The 17,877-nt window shown below is 44.3% G+C and overlaps 1 protein-coding gene across 3 annotated transcripts; it reads right to left on the bottom strand.

The window, feature by feature from the left end:
* Nucleotides 1-2,275: 2,275 nt before the first annotated feature.
* si:ch211-217a12.1 (alanine aminotransferase 2-like) lies at nucleotides 2,276-17,565 on the bottom strand. 3 transcript variants are annotated; one of them, XM_036934951.2, is made up of 13 exons: nucleotides 17,254-17,551; nucleotides 16,573-16,643; nucleotides 14,457-14,639; nucleotides 6,633-6,722; nucleotides 6,417-6,525; nucleotides 6,200-6,333; nucleotides 5,772-6,015; nucleotides 5,600-5,679; nucleotides 5,344-5,480; nucleotides 5,016-5,190; nucleotides 4,717-4,872; nucleotides 4,459-4,571; nucleotides 2,276-4,263 (listed from the first exon to the last, which is right to left on the bottom strand). In XM_036934951.2, the coding sequence occupies exons 2-13, from the start codon at nucleotides 16,618-16,620 to the stop codon at nucleotides 4,173-4,175; spliced, it is 1,560 nt and encodes a 519-aa protein (XP_036790846.1). In that variant the 5' UTR covers nucleotides 16,621-16,643; nucleotides 17,254-17,551; the 3' UTR covers nucleotides 2,276-4,172. The 3 variants fall into 3 exon arrangements, with proteins under 3 accessions (XP_036790846.1, XP_036790847.1, XP_036790844.1); XM_036934952.2 differs by lacking the exon at nucleotides 16,573-16,643 and having other exon boundaries at nucleotides 17,254-17,565; XM_036934949.2 differs by lacking the exons at nucleotides 16,573-16,643; nucleotides 17,254-17,551 and adding an exon at nucleotides 14,926-15,077.
* Between the last annotated feature and the right edge of the window lie 312 nt (nucleotides 17,566-17,877).

The following is a 17,877-nucleotide window of genomic DNA, read 5'->3' as shown; positions in this document are numbered from 1 at the left end:
GAGAATAAGAACACCTCCTCCCAGCTGCCCACTGCACTGAGGATAGGAAACACTGTCACCACCGATAAATCCACTATAATTGAGAATTTCAATAAGCATTTTTCTACGGCTGGCCATGCTTTCCACCTGGCTACCCCTACACCGGGCAACAGCACTGCACCCCCCACAGCAACTCGTCCAAGCCTTCCCCATTTCTCCTTCTCCCAAATCCAGTCAGCTGATGTTCTGAAAGAGCTGCAAAATCTGGACCCCTACAAATCAGCAGGGCTAGACAATCTTTCTTTCTAAAATTCTGCCCGAAATTGTTGCAACCCCTATTACTAGCCTGTTCAACCTCTCTTTCGAGTCGTCTGAGATTCCCAAAGATTGGAAAGCAGCTGCGGTCATCCCCCTCTTCAAAGGGGGGGACACTCTTGACCCAAACTGCTACAGACCTATATCTATTCTACCCTGCCTTTCTAAGGTCTTCGAAAGCCAAGTCAACAAACACATTACCGACCATTTCGAATCCCACCATACCTTCTCCGCTATGCCATCTGGTTTCAGAGCTGGTCATGGGTGCACCTCAGCCACGCTCAAGGTCCTAAAAGATATCTTAACCGCCATCGATAAGAAACAATACTGTACAGCCATATTCATTGACCTGGCCAAGGCTTTCGACTCTGTCAATCACCACATCCTCATCAGCAGACACAATAGCCTTGGTTTCTCAAATGATTGTCTCGCCTGGTTCACCAACTATTTCTCTGATAGAGTTCAGTGTGTCAAATCAGAGGGCCTGTTGTCCGGGCCTCTGGCAGTTTCTATGTGGGTACCACAGGGTTCAATTCTTGGACCGACTCTCTTCTCTGTATACATCAATGATGTCGCTCTTGCTGCTGGTGAGTCTCTGATCCACCTCTACGCAGATGACACCATTCTGTATACTTCTGGCCCTTCTTTGGACTCTGTTAACAACACTCCAGACAGGCTTCAATGCCATACAACTCTCCTTCCGTGGCCTCCAATTGCTCTTAAATACAAGTAAAACTAAATGCATGCTATTCAACCGATCGCTGCCTGCACCTGCCCACCCGTCCAACATCACTACTCTGGACGGTTCTGACTTAGAATATGTGGACAACTACAAATACCTAGGTGTCTGGTTAGACTGTAAACTCTCCTTCCAGACCCATATCAAACATCTCCAATCCAAAGTTAAATCTAGAATGGCTTCCTATTTCGCAACAAAGCATCCTTCACTCATGCTGCCAAACATACCCTTGTAAAACTGACCATCCTACTGATCCTCGACTTCGGCGACGTCATTTACAAAATAGCCTCCAATACCCTACTCAATAAATTGAATGCAGTCTATCACAGTGCCATCCGTTTTGTCACCAAAGCCCCATATACTACCCACCACTGCAACCTGTACGCTCTCGTTGGCAGGCCCTCGCTTCATACTCGGCGCCAAACCCACTGGCTCCAGGTCATCTACAAGACCCTGCTAGGTAAAGTCCCCCCTTATCTCACCTCGCTGGTCACCATAGCAGCACCCACCTGTAGCACGTGCTCCAGCAGGTATATCTTTCTGGTCACCCCCAAAACCAATTCTTCCTTTGGCCGCCTCTCCTTCCAGTTCTCTGCTGCCAATGACTGGAACGAACTGCAAAAATCTCTGAAACTGGAAACACTTATCCCCCTCACTAGTTTTAAGCACCAGCTGTCAGAGCAGCTCACAGATTACTGCACCTGTACATAGCCCATCTATAATTTAGCCCAAACAACTACCTCTCCCCCTACTGTATTTATTTATTTTGCTCCTTTGCACCCCATTATTTCTCTCTACTTTGCACATTCTTCCACTGCAAATCTACCATTCCAGTGTTTATTAATTTATTCATTTTTAACTTGCTATATTGTATTTACTTCGCCACCATGGCCTTTTTTTGCCTTTACCTCCCTTATCTCACCTCATTTGCTCACATCGTATATAGACTTGTTTATACTGTATTATTGACTGTATGTTTGTTTTACTCCATGTGTAACTCTGTGTTGTTGTATGTGTCGAACTGCTTTGCTTTATCTTGACCAGGTCGCAATTGTAAATGAGAACTTGTTCTAAACTTGCCTACCTGTTTAAATAAAGGTGAAATAAAAAATAAAATAAAAATATATAGTAGGTGACATTGCCATAAACATTTCCAGAGCATACGATAATATATTTTTTTGTAGAAGTACTTTCAGCTTCCCACACTGTGGTGCACAGACAAGGCATGAGCAAACCAATACATAGAAATTACACTTTCATTTATATTTTTACAATTCAAGATAAAAATCAACATGGTTATTAAATACTGTAACTACATTCAGACTGTTCATCGTACACACAGTAGTTCATAGTATCCTTTTCAACGCAACAGCCATTGCACTCCCCCTGGCATGCAATAAAAGCACACCTCTGCCAACTATTTACTGATAATAGTACGATTGATCATAATGTAGCTGTATAACCAGTAAAACTAGATAGGCAAAACAAGTAAAACCCTCAACTGACACAATCAGTTATAGTCATGAACTGAAAATGACTAAAACATTATCACATATGTACACTGTGCAGATGCTGTCTGACACACAATTTAAACAATTAGCTGAAACAGAACAGTATGCCAGGTACCATGCTAAAAAATGCAGTTTCTTAACACATTGCTCCTCTTTTAATGTCAAGTCTAGGACACTAGAGGGGAGAGTCTCGAACAGGGGGTGTGTTGGTAACACACTGGCACTCTTTCAGTTAGATATTTCCACCATCTCTCCAACCAGTTTCTGAGGAGGAAGGGTGGGGTTTTGTTACAGACCGGACTGGGAAGAGGGGTGGGGTTTTGTTACAGACTGGACAGGACTGGGAAGAGGGGTGGGGTTTTGTTACAGACCGGACCGGACTGGGAAGAGGGGTGGGGTTTTGTTTAAGACCAGACTGGGAAGAGGGGTGGGGTTTTGTTACAGACCGGACTGGGAAGAGGAGTAGGGTTTTGTTACAGACCGGACTGGGAAGAGGAGTGGGGTTTTGTTACAGACCGGACCGGACTGGGAAGAGGAGTGGGGTTTTGTTACAGACCGGACCGGACTGGGAAGAGGAGTGGGGTTTTGTTACAGACCAGACTGGGAAGAGGGACTGGGGTTTTGTTACAGACCGGACTGGGAAGAGGGGTGGGGTTTTGTTACAGACCAGACTGGGAGGAGGGGTGGGGTTTTGTTACAGACCAGACTGGGAAGAGGAGTGGGGTTTTGTTACAGACCAGACTGGGAAGAGGGACTGGGGTTTTGTTACAGACCAGACTGGGAAGAGGGACTGGGGTTTTGTTACAGACCAGACTGGGAAGAGGAGTGGGGTTTTGTTACAGACCGGACTGGGAAGAGGGACTGGGGTTTTGTTACAGACCAGACTGGGAAGAGGAGTGGGGTTTTATTAAAGACCAGACTGGGAAGAGGAGTGGGGTTTTGTTAAAGACCAGACTGGGGAGAGGGGTGGGGTTTTGTTAAAGACCGGACTGGGAAGAGGGGTGAGGTTTTGTTACAGACAGGACCGGACTGGGAAGAGGGGTGGGGTTTTGTTTAAGACCAGACTGGGAAGAGGGGTGGGGTTTTGTTACAGACAGGACCGGACTGGGAAGAGGGGTGGGGTTTTATTAAAGACCAGACTGGGACGAGGAGTGGGGTTTTATTAAAGACCAGACTGGGAAGAGGGGTGGGGTTTTGTTAAAGACCAGACTGGGAAGAGGGGTGGGGTTTTGTTAAAGACCGGACTGGGAAGAGGGGTGAGGTTTTGTTACAGACCGGACCAGACTGGGAGGAGGGGTGAGGTTTTGTTAAAGACCAGACTGGGAAGAGGGGTGGGGTTTTGTTAAAGACCGGACTGGGAAGAGGGGTGAGGTTTTGTTACAGACAGGACCGGACTGGGAAGAGGGACTGGGGTTTTGTTAAAGACCAGACTGGGAAGAGGGGTGGGGTTTTGTTAAAGACCAGACTGGGAAGAGGAGTGGGGTTTTGTTACAGACCGGACCAGACTGGGAAGAGGGGTGGGGTTTTGTTAAAGACCGGACTGGGAAGAGGGGTGGGGTTTTGTTACAGACCAGACTGGGAAGAGGGGTGGGGTTTTGTTACAGACCAGACTGGGAAGAGGAGTGGGGTTATGAGAACTCCTCTGTGAACCGCTTATGAAACTCCCTGATCTTTTCCAATACAACCTTCAGCTTTTCAGTTGCAGGTAAGATGGTCATCCTACACAGAGAAAGAAAGAGAGTGTGATAGAGATAAAAAAATATATGTTTTCTTAGCATGAACATCACTGGGGGCAGGGTACCAGTCTGTTTAGCTATCATTCCACTCTTTGCCATGAAAAACATTTGACATGACAAGGAGTGGACTGATAGCTAAACAGACTGGTACCCAGGCTAGACAGGCGACCGGTCTAACCTGAAATGGTAGGTTCCATCTCTCTGCCCGAAGCCACTACCTGGAACCAGGCATATACCAGTCTCCTCCAGCAGCTTCATACAGTAGAACATGTCTGGAGCCTGGCCTTTCTCCTACACAGAGGTAAAGAAGGTTGAATAACAACACAGAAGGGATTGGAATAGGAAGAATCAGACAACTGAGCATCAGAAACAGGCAGGGAAAGGAGAGGTCAATTAACAGAGAGGGAGGGTGAAAGAGGGGGATGGAAAGACATACCTTTGCCGCGTTGATGGCTTTCTCTGGCAGTGAGAGGCGGGGGAAGGTGTACATGGCTCCCTGGACAGGGTTACAGTGGATCCCTGGGACCGTGTTGAGGACCTGCTCTGTCATCTTGGCCTTCTCAGCCAGGATATCCAGGTTGGCAGTACGCTCCTGTTAAGTGGTCAGAGGTCAGGATAATACTAACAAATTGTGACACAATGTCAATTTTTATTGAACAGCACCTGTTACACTGTAATAATATTAATGTGACATTTAGGGCTGAATCCTAACATCCACATCATGTGTATGCTGACCTTGATGAAGGTGGCATAGGAAGGCTCGTCAGGCTGAGGGGGATTGACCACCAGGTCCAGTAGGGCCTGCCCAGGGATGGGGGGGCACAGCCGCACAGACACCAGCTTAGTCAGCTGCAACTTCACCTCAGGGTCCATGTTAACCACCTCCATGTACCCTCCTCTGAAACCACACCTGTATGACAGGAACACACACATTCATATGGTACAGTAACTGGCATACTTGATTCACATACTGTACGACGAGTCAAGTTCGTTTTTCCTAATAGAGCCAAGTTATGTCAGTCACCATCTGTGAGAATACGTGGGTGTGTAGCTACAGACTTACTCTCCCATGAAGCATTTGGAGGTGGAGTGGAAAGAGACCAGCTCCACAACACTGGAGTACTCTGGTCCCATCTCAAACAGAACCTTCTTAAAGGAGTGGAACTGGCAACCCTCCGCATACACATTATCCTGGTACACCTGGTAGCCACAGAGGGAGGGAGTGATATTTATTGAATATCTTGTCTGGAAGAAAAACTTTAGAAAAGGGGGAGAAAGGGTAAGATCAGGTAGAAGAGATTGTATTATTACTAAATTACCTCATCAGCCATCAGGAAAAGGTGCTCCTCAGCAGCGAATCGGATCACATCTTCAATGCACTGCCTGCTCTGGACCTGACCTATCACAGTGATGGGTGACAAGAGTTCTCTAAACAGAACAGAGATGGTCTAAAAATAAGAGAGTCAGATCCCTAAACTTGTGTCCACATACCTGTGGGGTTGCCAGGGTTGATAATGCAGAGGGCGCGGGGGTTACAGTGCTCCCTGGCTGCCTTCACAGCCCTCCTCAGCTCATTGACGTCCAGGCTCCAGCACTTGTCCTCGTCCAGGTAGTAGCTGATCTGGACAGCCGCCAGCTCAGCCAGAGCAGCAGAGTAGAGGGGGTACTGAGGGATGGAGATCATCACCCCTGTACGGTTCTTCCCCTCGCCTGACGTCAACAACTTTAGCATGGTCTATAGAGAGAGATGTGAGGGAGGTAGAAAGGGCGGAAGGGGAGAGTCATGTGCCGCAAGATCCGATTCAGCACTGAGAGATGATTTACTGATCCAGTAAATAGTTAAGTGTTGGTTGTAATCTGCATTTTAGTCATGCGAGCACAAGTCAAGAACTCAGTACTACTGCCATCATCAGTCTTACCACTATGGCATCACTGGCCCCGGTGGAGAGGTAGATGCTGTCGGGGTCACTGGGGATGCCACCGTCCCGCTTCTCAATATATTTAGCCACATCCTGTCGTATGATCTCAATGCCTGGACTAGCACTGTATGCACCTGAAATAGATAAACGTTCAATGGATATTTAACAAAAGGTGTTTGTTTTTTACACACTGCCTGCCTACAGTAAGTTATTTCACCTATACTTCCCCCTCCACAGGCCTGAAGGATGCGCCGTGCTCTACTTTTAGCGTCCTCTGGAAACTTGTCGTCTTCTAGGAGATCTGGATAGACGCAGAGCGCTACAACCTGACGGGAACAGGGAAGTTGTAATGTATAGTAAATAGTCATCTATAATAATAATGGGACACTTCCATATAAAATACACCACAGCTTTAGAACAACAATTAACAGACCTGTCGGAGAAATGTGATTGGTTTCTGGCCCATAGCATGCGCATCACCAATGTTGGCCTTGATGACCTCTGTAAAAGGCTTCTCAACCCCCTGCAGAAACAGAGAAAGTCGCAGTTATTACACAGATATGGTTATCGTGATAATTAAACATAAGTCACATTTAGTGCATGACAATCCCCAATAGTAATACTGACGCGCCAACCTCTATGAGTATGATAACTCTAAACTCGGTTTAAAATCCCTGCCTATTCAACCATTGGACTTGGTATAATCCTGGAAGCCAACAGCATGTTAAACAGAGGGACTGGGGACAGCTGTGATACTCCCACTGTGTGTAGACTGGGGAGGGCAGGAGAGATCTGGGTAAAACAATAGGGCTGTTGCTGTGCCAATGCCTCTCACTCTCTCTCTTTTCTCCCTGTCATTCTGTCCCTGCTCAAGCCTACTCCATAGCCCTCTCCAATTCTTATAATCAGAATTTCATTCAAACTCATGATACTGGTCAAATAAAAATACAACAGGGAGCATATCATCTGCAATGCAAAGGCTTGATAAACAACATTCAGGCTTGTAGCCAATACAAGAAACTAGATGGACAAGACCTAGAGTGGAAACAGTGTAACGCGACAATGACAACATGTTCTTTGCGTAGCCTGGTAGATGTGGTAGACCTAGTAGTCGTGGTAGACCTAGTAGTCGTGGTAAACCTAGTAGTCATTGAACAGCATAATCTGATAAGCCCCTGAATACACCCCCCTATGGTTTTACTGTACAGCACCTGGATTAGTGGGATTTGGAGTTTAACTTTCTTTTAACTTTTGTAGTCCCCTGAGGTGTCATCAAAGCTACACACTACATAACCTAATATTAACAGTTAAAAGAAAGCCTATGTGACGTCTATGCTGCATTTACTGTCTGAGTGCTCCGTCTTCACATCAGCCATCTTGGTATGGGAATGTCTATACTGAAGATGACACTGCTTTCCTTGTTGTGTAGCTAAACAGGCACTCTGTTCATTCCCCCAACTGAAACCTAAACCCACATGATACCTTCCTGCTTTCCTCCTGTAGGTCAATATCAGGGGGCGTCTCATGATTTCTGCCAATCAAAATGGAAGGGAGAGGGGGACACCCAGCTGTGTTTGTACTGCTGGGACATCAGTGTGCTCAGGCAGGGACAGCAGGTATTCCATTTTACAAACAGAGAAAGACACCGGAGCTGAATGCCACACAACAACTATCCAAAACCACCAGTAATAATCATTTAAAGGTGCAATCTGTAGCTACATACATTTTTGGACTTGCCTAATGAGCTTAGTTCAACTGTTGTACCACATCAGAACCCAAAATAGAAGCCTGTTTTACTCCAATGTTTGTAAACATTGTAAAATGTAAACAGTGTATAGCCTCAAAACATGGTTAAACACTAATGTTGTTATCATCGACGGTTAGTCCTTGCATCCATAGCTCTGTCTATACAAGCCCATCCCTCAGCTTTTTACCAAAACACACTTTGTTATTAATTGGCCCTTTAAATAACTTGAGTTTCACGTCCAAAACACTTCTCAGGATTCTTAGAATGGGACACATGCATAATGAAAGATCAGCTGTTCATTCCTTTCAGATCAGCTGACATTGGCTGCATGTAAAATCAAATCAGACTGGTTCATTCCCTCATCGCACAGTCCCAATCCCCCATGCCAGTCCTCCTCTCTCATTAGCAGCCCTGTGCCCCCAGGTTCTGTATAGATTAGGCCTGGCACAGAGTCAGCCTGGCACAGGGGTTACAGAGGGGAGATCAGGACCTGGGTAGACTACAGAGGATAGAAAGTTATATTTTGGTGAGGGGCGATTCTCAGAATTAATCATGCGCCGTCGGAGTTCTTCAATGTTATGGCAACCACGGTATGTAAAAATTTTTTTTTTTTAATTTCCATTGTTTCAGTTAAGTAACAGAAACTGTCTGTTATCTGGCTGTTCATTGTCTCTGGTCTCTTTCTATTGAATCATTTTATTGAGTCAACATCCCTACTATGTTAACCTACTGTGATTCACCTCATTCTAACTACCATACAGATCTGATCGGGAAGGTCCGAGAAGGGACACAAAGCTCTTCCCTTCTTGGTCTTATCCCTCGCTTGAGTCGAACAATGAGTGTGCTGTTCGCTGTGTGAGAACTGCCCCCCTCCCACTGGTCAGCACCAGGCACTGACAACAGGGCTCTGGACCGGGCCAATTGAGACCAGGACACAACGCTATTCACAATAGTTTTATCAGTGAAATTCATCAATTGCAAAGTTCTGGAGAAATGTATCAAAAGTGACATACACCCGTGCCAGACATTTGTATGATGTCCTTGATCCCCTTGTTATGTGCTCTTGCTGTGAGACACTCTGGATAAGGGCATTTGATAAAATGTTATTTTCAGTTCTTCACAGCAAAGCCTGGGAATTGAGGTAGGTCGCCATAGAAACCTCATTGAGGCTAAACTAAGCACTCTCTCATTGATCACCATCATGAAAAGACCCTTGTTGTGCCAACCAGACACACAGGCAGAGCTACTAGCTTGCACCAAAACAAATTGGTCCGTGCTATTCGGAATCCTTGAGACACTACCCCATTGAAGTTGAAATGTAAAATGGTTAAGGTTAGTGTGAAGGTTCGGTAAGGGTTAGGCTAATGGTAAGGGTTAAGGTTCGGTAAGGGTTAGGCTAATGGTAAGGGTTAAGGTTCGGTAAGGGTTAGGCTAATGGTAGGGGTTAAGGTTCGGTAAGGGTTAGGCTAATGGTAGGGGTTAAGGTTCGGTAAGAGTTAGGCTAATGGTAGGGTTTAAGGTTCGGTAAGGGTTAGGCTAATGGTAAGGGTTAAGGTTCGATAAGGGTTAGGCTAATGGTAGGGTTTAAGGTTCGGTAAGGGTTAGGCTAATGGTAAGGGTTAAGGTTCGGTAAGGGTTAGGCTAATGGTAAGGGTTAAGGTTCGGTAAGGGTTAGGCTAATGGTAGGGGTTAAGGTTCGGTAAGGGTTAGGCTAATGGTAGGGTTAAAGGTTCGGTAAGGGTTAGGCTAATGGTAGGGTTTAAGGTTCGGTAAGAGTTAGGCTAATGGTAAGGGTTAAGGTTCGGTAAGGGTTAGGCTAATGGTAGGGGTTAAGGTTCGGTAAGGGTTAGGCTAATGGTAGGGGTTAAGGTTTGGTAAGGGTTGGGGTTAAGGTAGGAATGTACCAAGGATTCCGGATAGCACTGACCAAAACAAATTGGCCCAATTATATTGACCTAATACTTCAGTTTTATGAAATTTGCATTTTTTTTCTGGAAAAAGTCACTGGAAAGTCGGCTATAAAATTCAAAACCCATTCACTGTATGCCAGTCTTTGGATGCAGCCTAGGAATAAATGACTGACCAGTCTGAGGTGAATGTATCAGCCATTCCACTTCAAACCAGACTGACCTTAGTCCCATCTGTTTAGCTGAGTTATCAGTAAGTGTCACTGCCCAGTGCCCTGACAGGAAGTCTCTCAGCATACCAGCCAATGCAATGGGCATATCCCACTCCATGTGAATGCTAGTAAGCTTCTATAACATATCCAATAACATTTGTCAAGTTGAATCTCAACATAATTTAAAAATTAGGCAATCATTGTATTCTTTGAACCCTGTTATAACTGAAACATGGAAAGGATATTACTATATTACACCTACTTTATGGCTGGAGGGAGGGAGAACACAGGTGGGGATATTGTGGTGTTGAACTTTAGACATAACTTTACTTTCTGCTAAACCTAAGCACCCTACATGGCCTCCTCAAAGAGAAGCATAGGGGTGGTGATGTCACAATGGGCACCTGCTCGACAGGGTTTAGCTGTTGGCACAGTGCCCAGTCAACTGCTCCACATGGCTTCAGAGTAGCCCAAGTGAAGGAGCCAATTCACAGACAAAAGAGAGGGAGGGTGTATACTCAATTGTACTCTGAATCAATCCACTCTAGTTTGGTAACCATCCCCACCTCAGGCCTTAGGAGTGAACGACTAAGACCCCTGGGGGTACATGGCCTATCCAGGAAGGTACTTGAGAAGACTTATGAGACAATAGACCTTCTGGTAAAATGTACATGAGGGGGTACTTCAGGGGTATTTGTATTTATTAAGGATCCCCATTAGTTTCTGTCAAGGCACAAGCTAATCTTCCTGGGGTCCATTAGTTCCTGCCAAGGCAGCAGCTACTCTTCCTGGGGTCCATTTAGTTCCTGCCAAGACAGCAGCTACTCTTCCTGGGGTCCATTAGTTTCTGTCAAGTCAGCAGCTACTCTTCCTGGAGTCCAGCAACATTAAGGCAACTACAGTGCCTTGCGAAAGTATTCGGCCCCCTTGAACTTTGCGACCTTTTGCCATATTTCAGGCTTCAAACATAAAGATATAAAACTGTATTTTTTTGTGAAGAATCAACAACAAGTGGGACACAATCATGAAGTGGAACGACATTTATTGGATATTTCAAACTTTTTTAACAAATCAAAAACTGAAAAATTGGGCGTGCAAAATTATTCAGCCCCTTTACTTTCAGTGCAGCAAACTCTCTCCAGAAGTTCAGTGAGGATCTCTGAATGATCCAATGTTGACCTAAATGACTAATGATGATAAATACTATTCACCTGTGTGTAATCAAGTCTCCGTATAAATGCACCTGCACTGTGATAGTCTCAGAGGTCCGTTAAAAGCGCAGAGAGCATCATGAAGAACAAGGAACACACCAGGCAGGTCCGAGATACTGTTGTGAAGAAGTTTAAAGCCGGATTTGGATACAAAAAGATTTCCCAAGCTTTAAACATCCCAAGGAGCACTGTGCAAGCGATAATATTGAAATGGAAGGAGTATCAGACCACTGCAAATCTACCAAGACCTGGCCGTCCCTCTAAACTTTCAGCTCATACAAGGAGAAGACTGATCAGAGATGCAGCCAAGAGGCCCATGATCACTCTGGATGAACTGCAGAGATCTACAGCTGAGGTGGGAGACTCTGTCCATAGGACAACAATCAGTCGTATATTGCACAAATCTGGCCTTTATGGAAGAGTGGCAAGAAGAAAGCCATTTCTTAAAGATATCCATAAAAAGTGTTGTTTAAAGTTTGCCACAAGCCACCTGGGAGACACACCAAACATGTGGAAGAAGGTGCTCTGGTCAGATGAAACCAAAATTGAACTTTTTGGCAACAATGCAAAACGTTATGTTTGGCGTAAAAGCAACACAGCTCATCACCCTGAACACACCATCCCCACTGTCAAACATGGTGGTGGCAGCATCGTGGTTTGGGCCTGCTTTTCTTCAGCAGGGACAGGGAAGATGGTTAAAATTGATGGGAAGATGGATGGAGCCAAATACAGGACCATTCTGGAAGAAAACCTGATGGAGTCTGCAAAAGACATGAGACTGGGACGGAGATTTGTCTTCCAACAAGACAATGATCCAAAACATAAAGCAAAATCTACAATGGAATGGTTCAAAAATAAACATATCCAGGTGTTAGAATGGCCAAGTCAAAGTCCAGACCTGAATCCAATCGAATCTGTGGAAAGAACTGAAAACTGCTGTTCACAAATGCTCTCCATCCAACCTCACTGAGCTCGAGCTGTTTTGCAAGGAGAAAATTCAGTCTCTCGATGTGCAAAACTGATAGAGACATACCCCAAGCGACTTACAGCTGTAATCGCAGCAAAAGGTGGCGCTACAAAGTATTAACTTAAGGGGGCTGAATAATTTTGCACGCCCAATTTTTCAGTTTTTGATTTGTTAAAAAAGTTTGAAATATCCAATAAATGTCGTTCCACTTCATGATTGTGTCTCACTTGTTGTTGATTCTTCACAAAAAAATACAGTTTTATATCTTTATGTTTGAAGCCTGAAATGTGGCAAAAGGTCGCAAAGTTCAAGGGGGCCGAATACTTTCGCAAGGCACTGTATATACAATTTAAAACATTACATTACATAACACTTTTCACAACACATTAAGTGTGTTCCCTCAGGCCACTACTCGACTGCCAAATATCTACAATACAACATCCGTGTGTGTGTGTGTGTGTGTGTGTGTGTGTGTGTGTGTGTGTGTGACTCTTCACAGTCCCCGCTGTTCCATAAGGTGTATTTTTTTTATCTGTTTTTTTTAAATCTGAATCTACTGCTTGCATCAGTTACCTGATTTGGAATATAGTTCCATGTAGTCATGGCTCTATGTAGTACTGTGCACCTCCCATAGTCTGTCCTTGATTTGGGGGTTGTGAAGAGACCTCTGGTGGAATGTCATGTGGGGTATGCATGGGTGTCTGAGCTGTGTGCTAGTAGTTTAAACAGACACCTCGGTGCATTCAGCATGTCAACACTTCTTACAAAAACAAGTGGTGATGAAGTCAATCTCTCCTCCACTAATTTGAACTCTCTGTGCATATTTAAGGGCCAGCCATGCTGCCCTATTCGGAGCCAATTGTAATTTTCCGAGGTCCCTCTTTGTGGCACCTGACCACACCATTGAAAAGTAGTCCAGGTGCGACAAAACTAGGGCCTATAGGACCTGCCTTGTTGATAGTGTTGTTAAAAAGGCAGAGCAGCACTTTAATTATGGACAGACTTCTCCCCATCTTAGCTACTGTTGTATCAACATGCTTTGACCATGACAGTTTATAATCCAGGGTTACTCCAAGCAGTTTGATCACCTCAACTTGCTCAATTTCCACATGATTTATTACAATATTTAGTTGAGGTTAGGGGTTTAGTGAATGATTTGTCCCAAATACAATGCTTTTATTTTAAAAAAATATTTAGGACTAACTTATTCCTCGCCACCCATTCTGAAACTAGCTGCAGCTCTTTGTTAAGTGGTGCATTGATTTCACTCACTGTAGTAGTGGACGTGGATAGTGTTGAGCCGTCCGCATGCATAGACACTGGCTTTACTCAAAAGTAATTAGTAAAGATTGAAAAAAGTAAGAGACCTAGACAGATGCCCTGGGGAATTCCTGATTCTACCTGGATTATGTTGGAGAGGTTTCCATTAAAGAACACCCTCTGTGTTCTGTTAGACCGGTAACTCTTTATCCACAAAATAGCAGGGGGTGTAAAGCCATAACACATACGTTTTTCCAGCAGCAGACTATGGTCGATAAAGTCAAAAGCCGCACTGAAGTTCAAAAAAACTACCACAATTTTTTTATCATCAATTTCTCTCAGCTAATCATCACTCATACTTCAGGGATACTCCGAGCAAAGCAAAAAGCAGTTGGTGGTACAGTACCAGAAAAAGGTTGGAAGCCACTGCTTTAGGAGACTACTGCCTTTAAAATGTTGTGGTTCAGGGTCAGCTTCTCCAAAAGAGTGAGCATTCGTTTCAGGGCAGTCCCTCATAAAGATCAGTATCCTCTGCATATTTGTGTGTTCTCTAAGGAAAGAATGGTGATCCTATGATACGTGCCAATGTCACCAGAGTGCACTATCATCACACGGCTCTATACTGTTTGACAGTGTTTGTGCACACTCAATGCATGAAAAGTTTGTAAATAGTTGTAGTTGAAAGTCTGACATCGCCTATGTCCCAACTCATTCTGCGTGTAAGTGACGCATCTGAGGAACCCAGTGGGTTTTACATTTGAGTCTTTACTCATCCCAGTCCGATCATGGTTTATGGCAAAGTTTATTTTACTACTGCTACATTAAGTTGGATAATGGGCAACTTCCCACGGACATCTGGTAATTTGCACCATGTCACCTGGGCTGTCCTATTTCTCAAGAAAAAGGCCAGCCACATGCAAATCTCGATCTCTGTCCAACAGTACACACTGTACCTCTTTGAGCTCCTTTTCAATCTGCAATGCGCGTTGCACGATTGGACCACGGACAGCATACTCAACCCGCTTTACATTCGGGTTCATGGTGTCCATGTTAAGCACCCGGTTCCCAAGTCCATTTTCAGTCATGTTTGGTTTCTGGAGCTCACACTCTGTTCCGCTGATAGCCCACGAAATATTCTGTGAAATTTGAGAGAGTGCAGAGGAGAAAAAACGAAGAGTGGTTGGTTAGTTTGAAGTGTGAAACCACCAATGCACACCACACGAGCATGTACAGTACTTGCCAAAGCCAGTATTATTGTTGCAACAGAGCGCACGGTATCCGAACACCGTTGCACTGGAGAAGACACACTACATACATGTGTGCGCAAGTGAAAGGCTCGGAGTAAAATCCGTTACACTATTAGTCAAACTTTCTTTCAGCGACATAAACTGGATTCAAAACGTGTTTGTCATCATGTCTTACCATAACCACCCAAAACGCGCGCCCAAACCGTCGTTTCGTCAGTTCCAGGTCTTCAACAGGCTGTGAGTTTCTCAAACAACTTTTCGGCCACATAGATTATGGATGGCCACAGTCGGAGACAAACTCCCCCCTCCAACGGTCATTGCCCAACCTGCCGGGAGCTGGCACTATTATTCATTTTACGTGGTTTATGGAATAATAGCGCTTTCTGGCGGCCGGTTTGGCTACAACAGTCAGTGTTTTTATAAGGAGGTTTTCACGCCTCGTTTAGACTTGTGGTATTTAATACCAGACAGGGAGAGGCGAAGCAACCAGGACGGACTCATTGTATTGGTTGGAATGGAATAAATGGAGCTGAGTCAAACGTGTGGTTTCCATATGTTTGATACCCTTCTATTTATTCCATTCCATTGCTTTATCTTAGCCGGGTCGCAATTGTAAATGAGAACTTGTTCTCAACTTGCCTACCTGGTTAAATAAAGGGGAAATAAATAAATATAAATACAATTCCAGCCCTTCACTTTAGCTAGCTTCTGAGCATGAGGCCTGTGAGAGAAAAAAATGTGAACAATGGGCAATCTGGGATTTGTAGGCCTACATCCATTCCTGTACTTTTCAACTAATGATATAGCCATTGATTCTTAAAGAATCAAACTTATAAATGTCTCATGTGGTTAGTTCGACTGTCAATCAGAAAACAAAATATAAACTTTCCTCCATTGTTTACAAATATGCCCTTTTAATTCTTATTCTGTTATTTACTTCCCCGACCCTAGATGATGGTCTCTCGTAACAGACTAATGGATGTGGGATTTGGTTCTGGGTGCCTGAGATGATGGACAGAGAAGTGTTCAAACTAAACCAGTTTTTCTACTATTCAAATTCTAGTAATTGATTCACATGGGAATTCTGGGCTGCTGTTTTCTAAGTAGCTAGGTACTTACATAGGCCGGAATACCAAATAGCTGGGGTGTATTTAAAGAACTCTTGTGACACAAATTATTTGTAAAAGATAATTATAGATAATAACAAAACCTTTAGGGAAGTGATTTTCAATGCTCAAAGGTTAAAAACATTACAATTTCATTGAATGATTAATATTATTGCCATGGAGACTGAAAAAGGAGAGGAGTGTTGGCAGACCATCTATTTTTGCTCTTTACATTGCTTTCCAGAATTGCACAGCACCGAAAGGGCTACAAATTCCTCTGTGACACAGCACGCTGTGTGCTCTCAACTGGGACATCCCAGCCCTCCTCTTCCCACCCAGGAGTGTAGTGTTACTCTTACTGTCTGGCCAAATGTACACACAATGGATGCCACACCCCACTCCAGGGTCATGTCCCACTTTTTATTTTTAAAGGTTTTTATAGTTTCAATGTCAGAATTGTGTTGTTTTTTTCATCCTAATTGAATATTGTATGTGTATGCATATTACTGTAAATATTGATCACATTCCCTGTCTATGATCATATATTCTGATACATTGAATGTTTATTGTGAAACTGTTTTACATTTTTTACCTCCTATTTCAGGAAGGGATGTCACTGAGTACTGCCCCTATATATAGGACCTTCCACCCCCACCTGGGATATGGATGCCTGATGACGACCTAGACGTTGAAATGTTGTTGTAAATAAATATCACCTGGGAGAATGAGCAACAGTGTGCAGCGTTTTCCTTTCTGTTTTCCATGAGTTCGCCTACAATTCCAGGACCTGTGAAAAGTACCTGGATATGCGTATGTTCTTCAACTTTGGTACCACAACAACACTCCCACCCACCCCCCTGCACACATCAATATCAAACCATTCCCTTCAATGTCAACATCCTAACCTGACTCCTCCTTGTCCTAAATAACTCCTGTGAGAAACACTGCAGATTATGACAAGTTTGCAATTATTCCAGTCACCCGTCATTAGTACAATACTCCTCGGAAAATATTTGACTGATCGTCCAATGCATTCGATTTAAACAGTCCTAAGAAAAATGTAACATTGTATAGTTACTACTCCAGGGTAACTGTGTGTATTTACATGCTACAGAATTATTACATAGATTATTCCACTGATCCTCTGGTATAAATAAGGCATATCCTTTATAACAATTATGTTTGCATTAGTTACAGGCCCAGTCCTCTGTTACCCTGTGTTACATGTGTTGGTTTGCTGAAATCAGACATTTTCAGCATGCCTAACAGTGCTCTGGTCTGACCGGAGACATGACAGCACACTGCATAACCTCTGTAACCCTCCAGTCTAGTCCATGCCTTTCCTATGAGACCTTCGCTCCTACAATTAAATCACAGTGAAACAAGTCAACACTCACCAGAGAACTGTATCCTCTCTGTGAAGAGAGTAGCCACTAGCCAATGGTCAATCAGTGGTCAGTAAAAGCACAAGGGTTCTCTCTGTATATCCCGGTCAGTCAGTCAGTCTGTCTTTGGTTGTTTTGTCTCCACCTTACCCTAACAACCAGGACATAGGACAGACCTGGACTTAGCCTGTGATGTCACATCTTCTCCCCGCCCCCAGTGGCCGATTCTGGCCTATTCAAGAACAGCGGCTGTTAAAACTGAGGAGCGAAATAAGAACCACTCTGCCTGGCCTTTGACCCGCATGAGAGTGGATGAACTGGGCTGTATTTCAAAACCAGCAGCCACAGTTTGGACTGTTCTGTACTCAGTTTTCACTGTCTTATTATATGCCCATTCACTGTGTCAACTGGTCTAGGATCAGCAAGCATTCTAGGAGGGGAGTGGCAGACGTGGAACATACAGTCCAAGGAGATGGAATGTATGCGTGTGTCTCTGTGGGTGGAAAAGACATTTGATCCCTCCTCACATGGTGAGCACGCAACCATGTGATTCTCCCAGGCCCAGTGACGTTCATGTACCACACAGTTTACAGTTGGTCATACAACATACTGTTCTCAAACTATGTCAGTAGGCTA

Source organism: Oncorhynchus mykiss, chromosome 11 (assembly GCF_057628025.1).
Source record: "Oncorhynchus mykiss isolate SJ-2025 chromosome 11, ASM5762802v1, whole genome shotgun sequence".
Classification (NCBI taxonomy): Eukaryota; Metazoa; Chordata; class Actinopteri; order Salmoniformes; family Salmonidae; genus Oncorhynchus; species Oncorhynchus mykiss.
The sequence above is the reverse complement of the archived record's forward strand: the minus strand, read 5'-3'. Positions and strand labels throughout refer to the sequence as shown.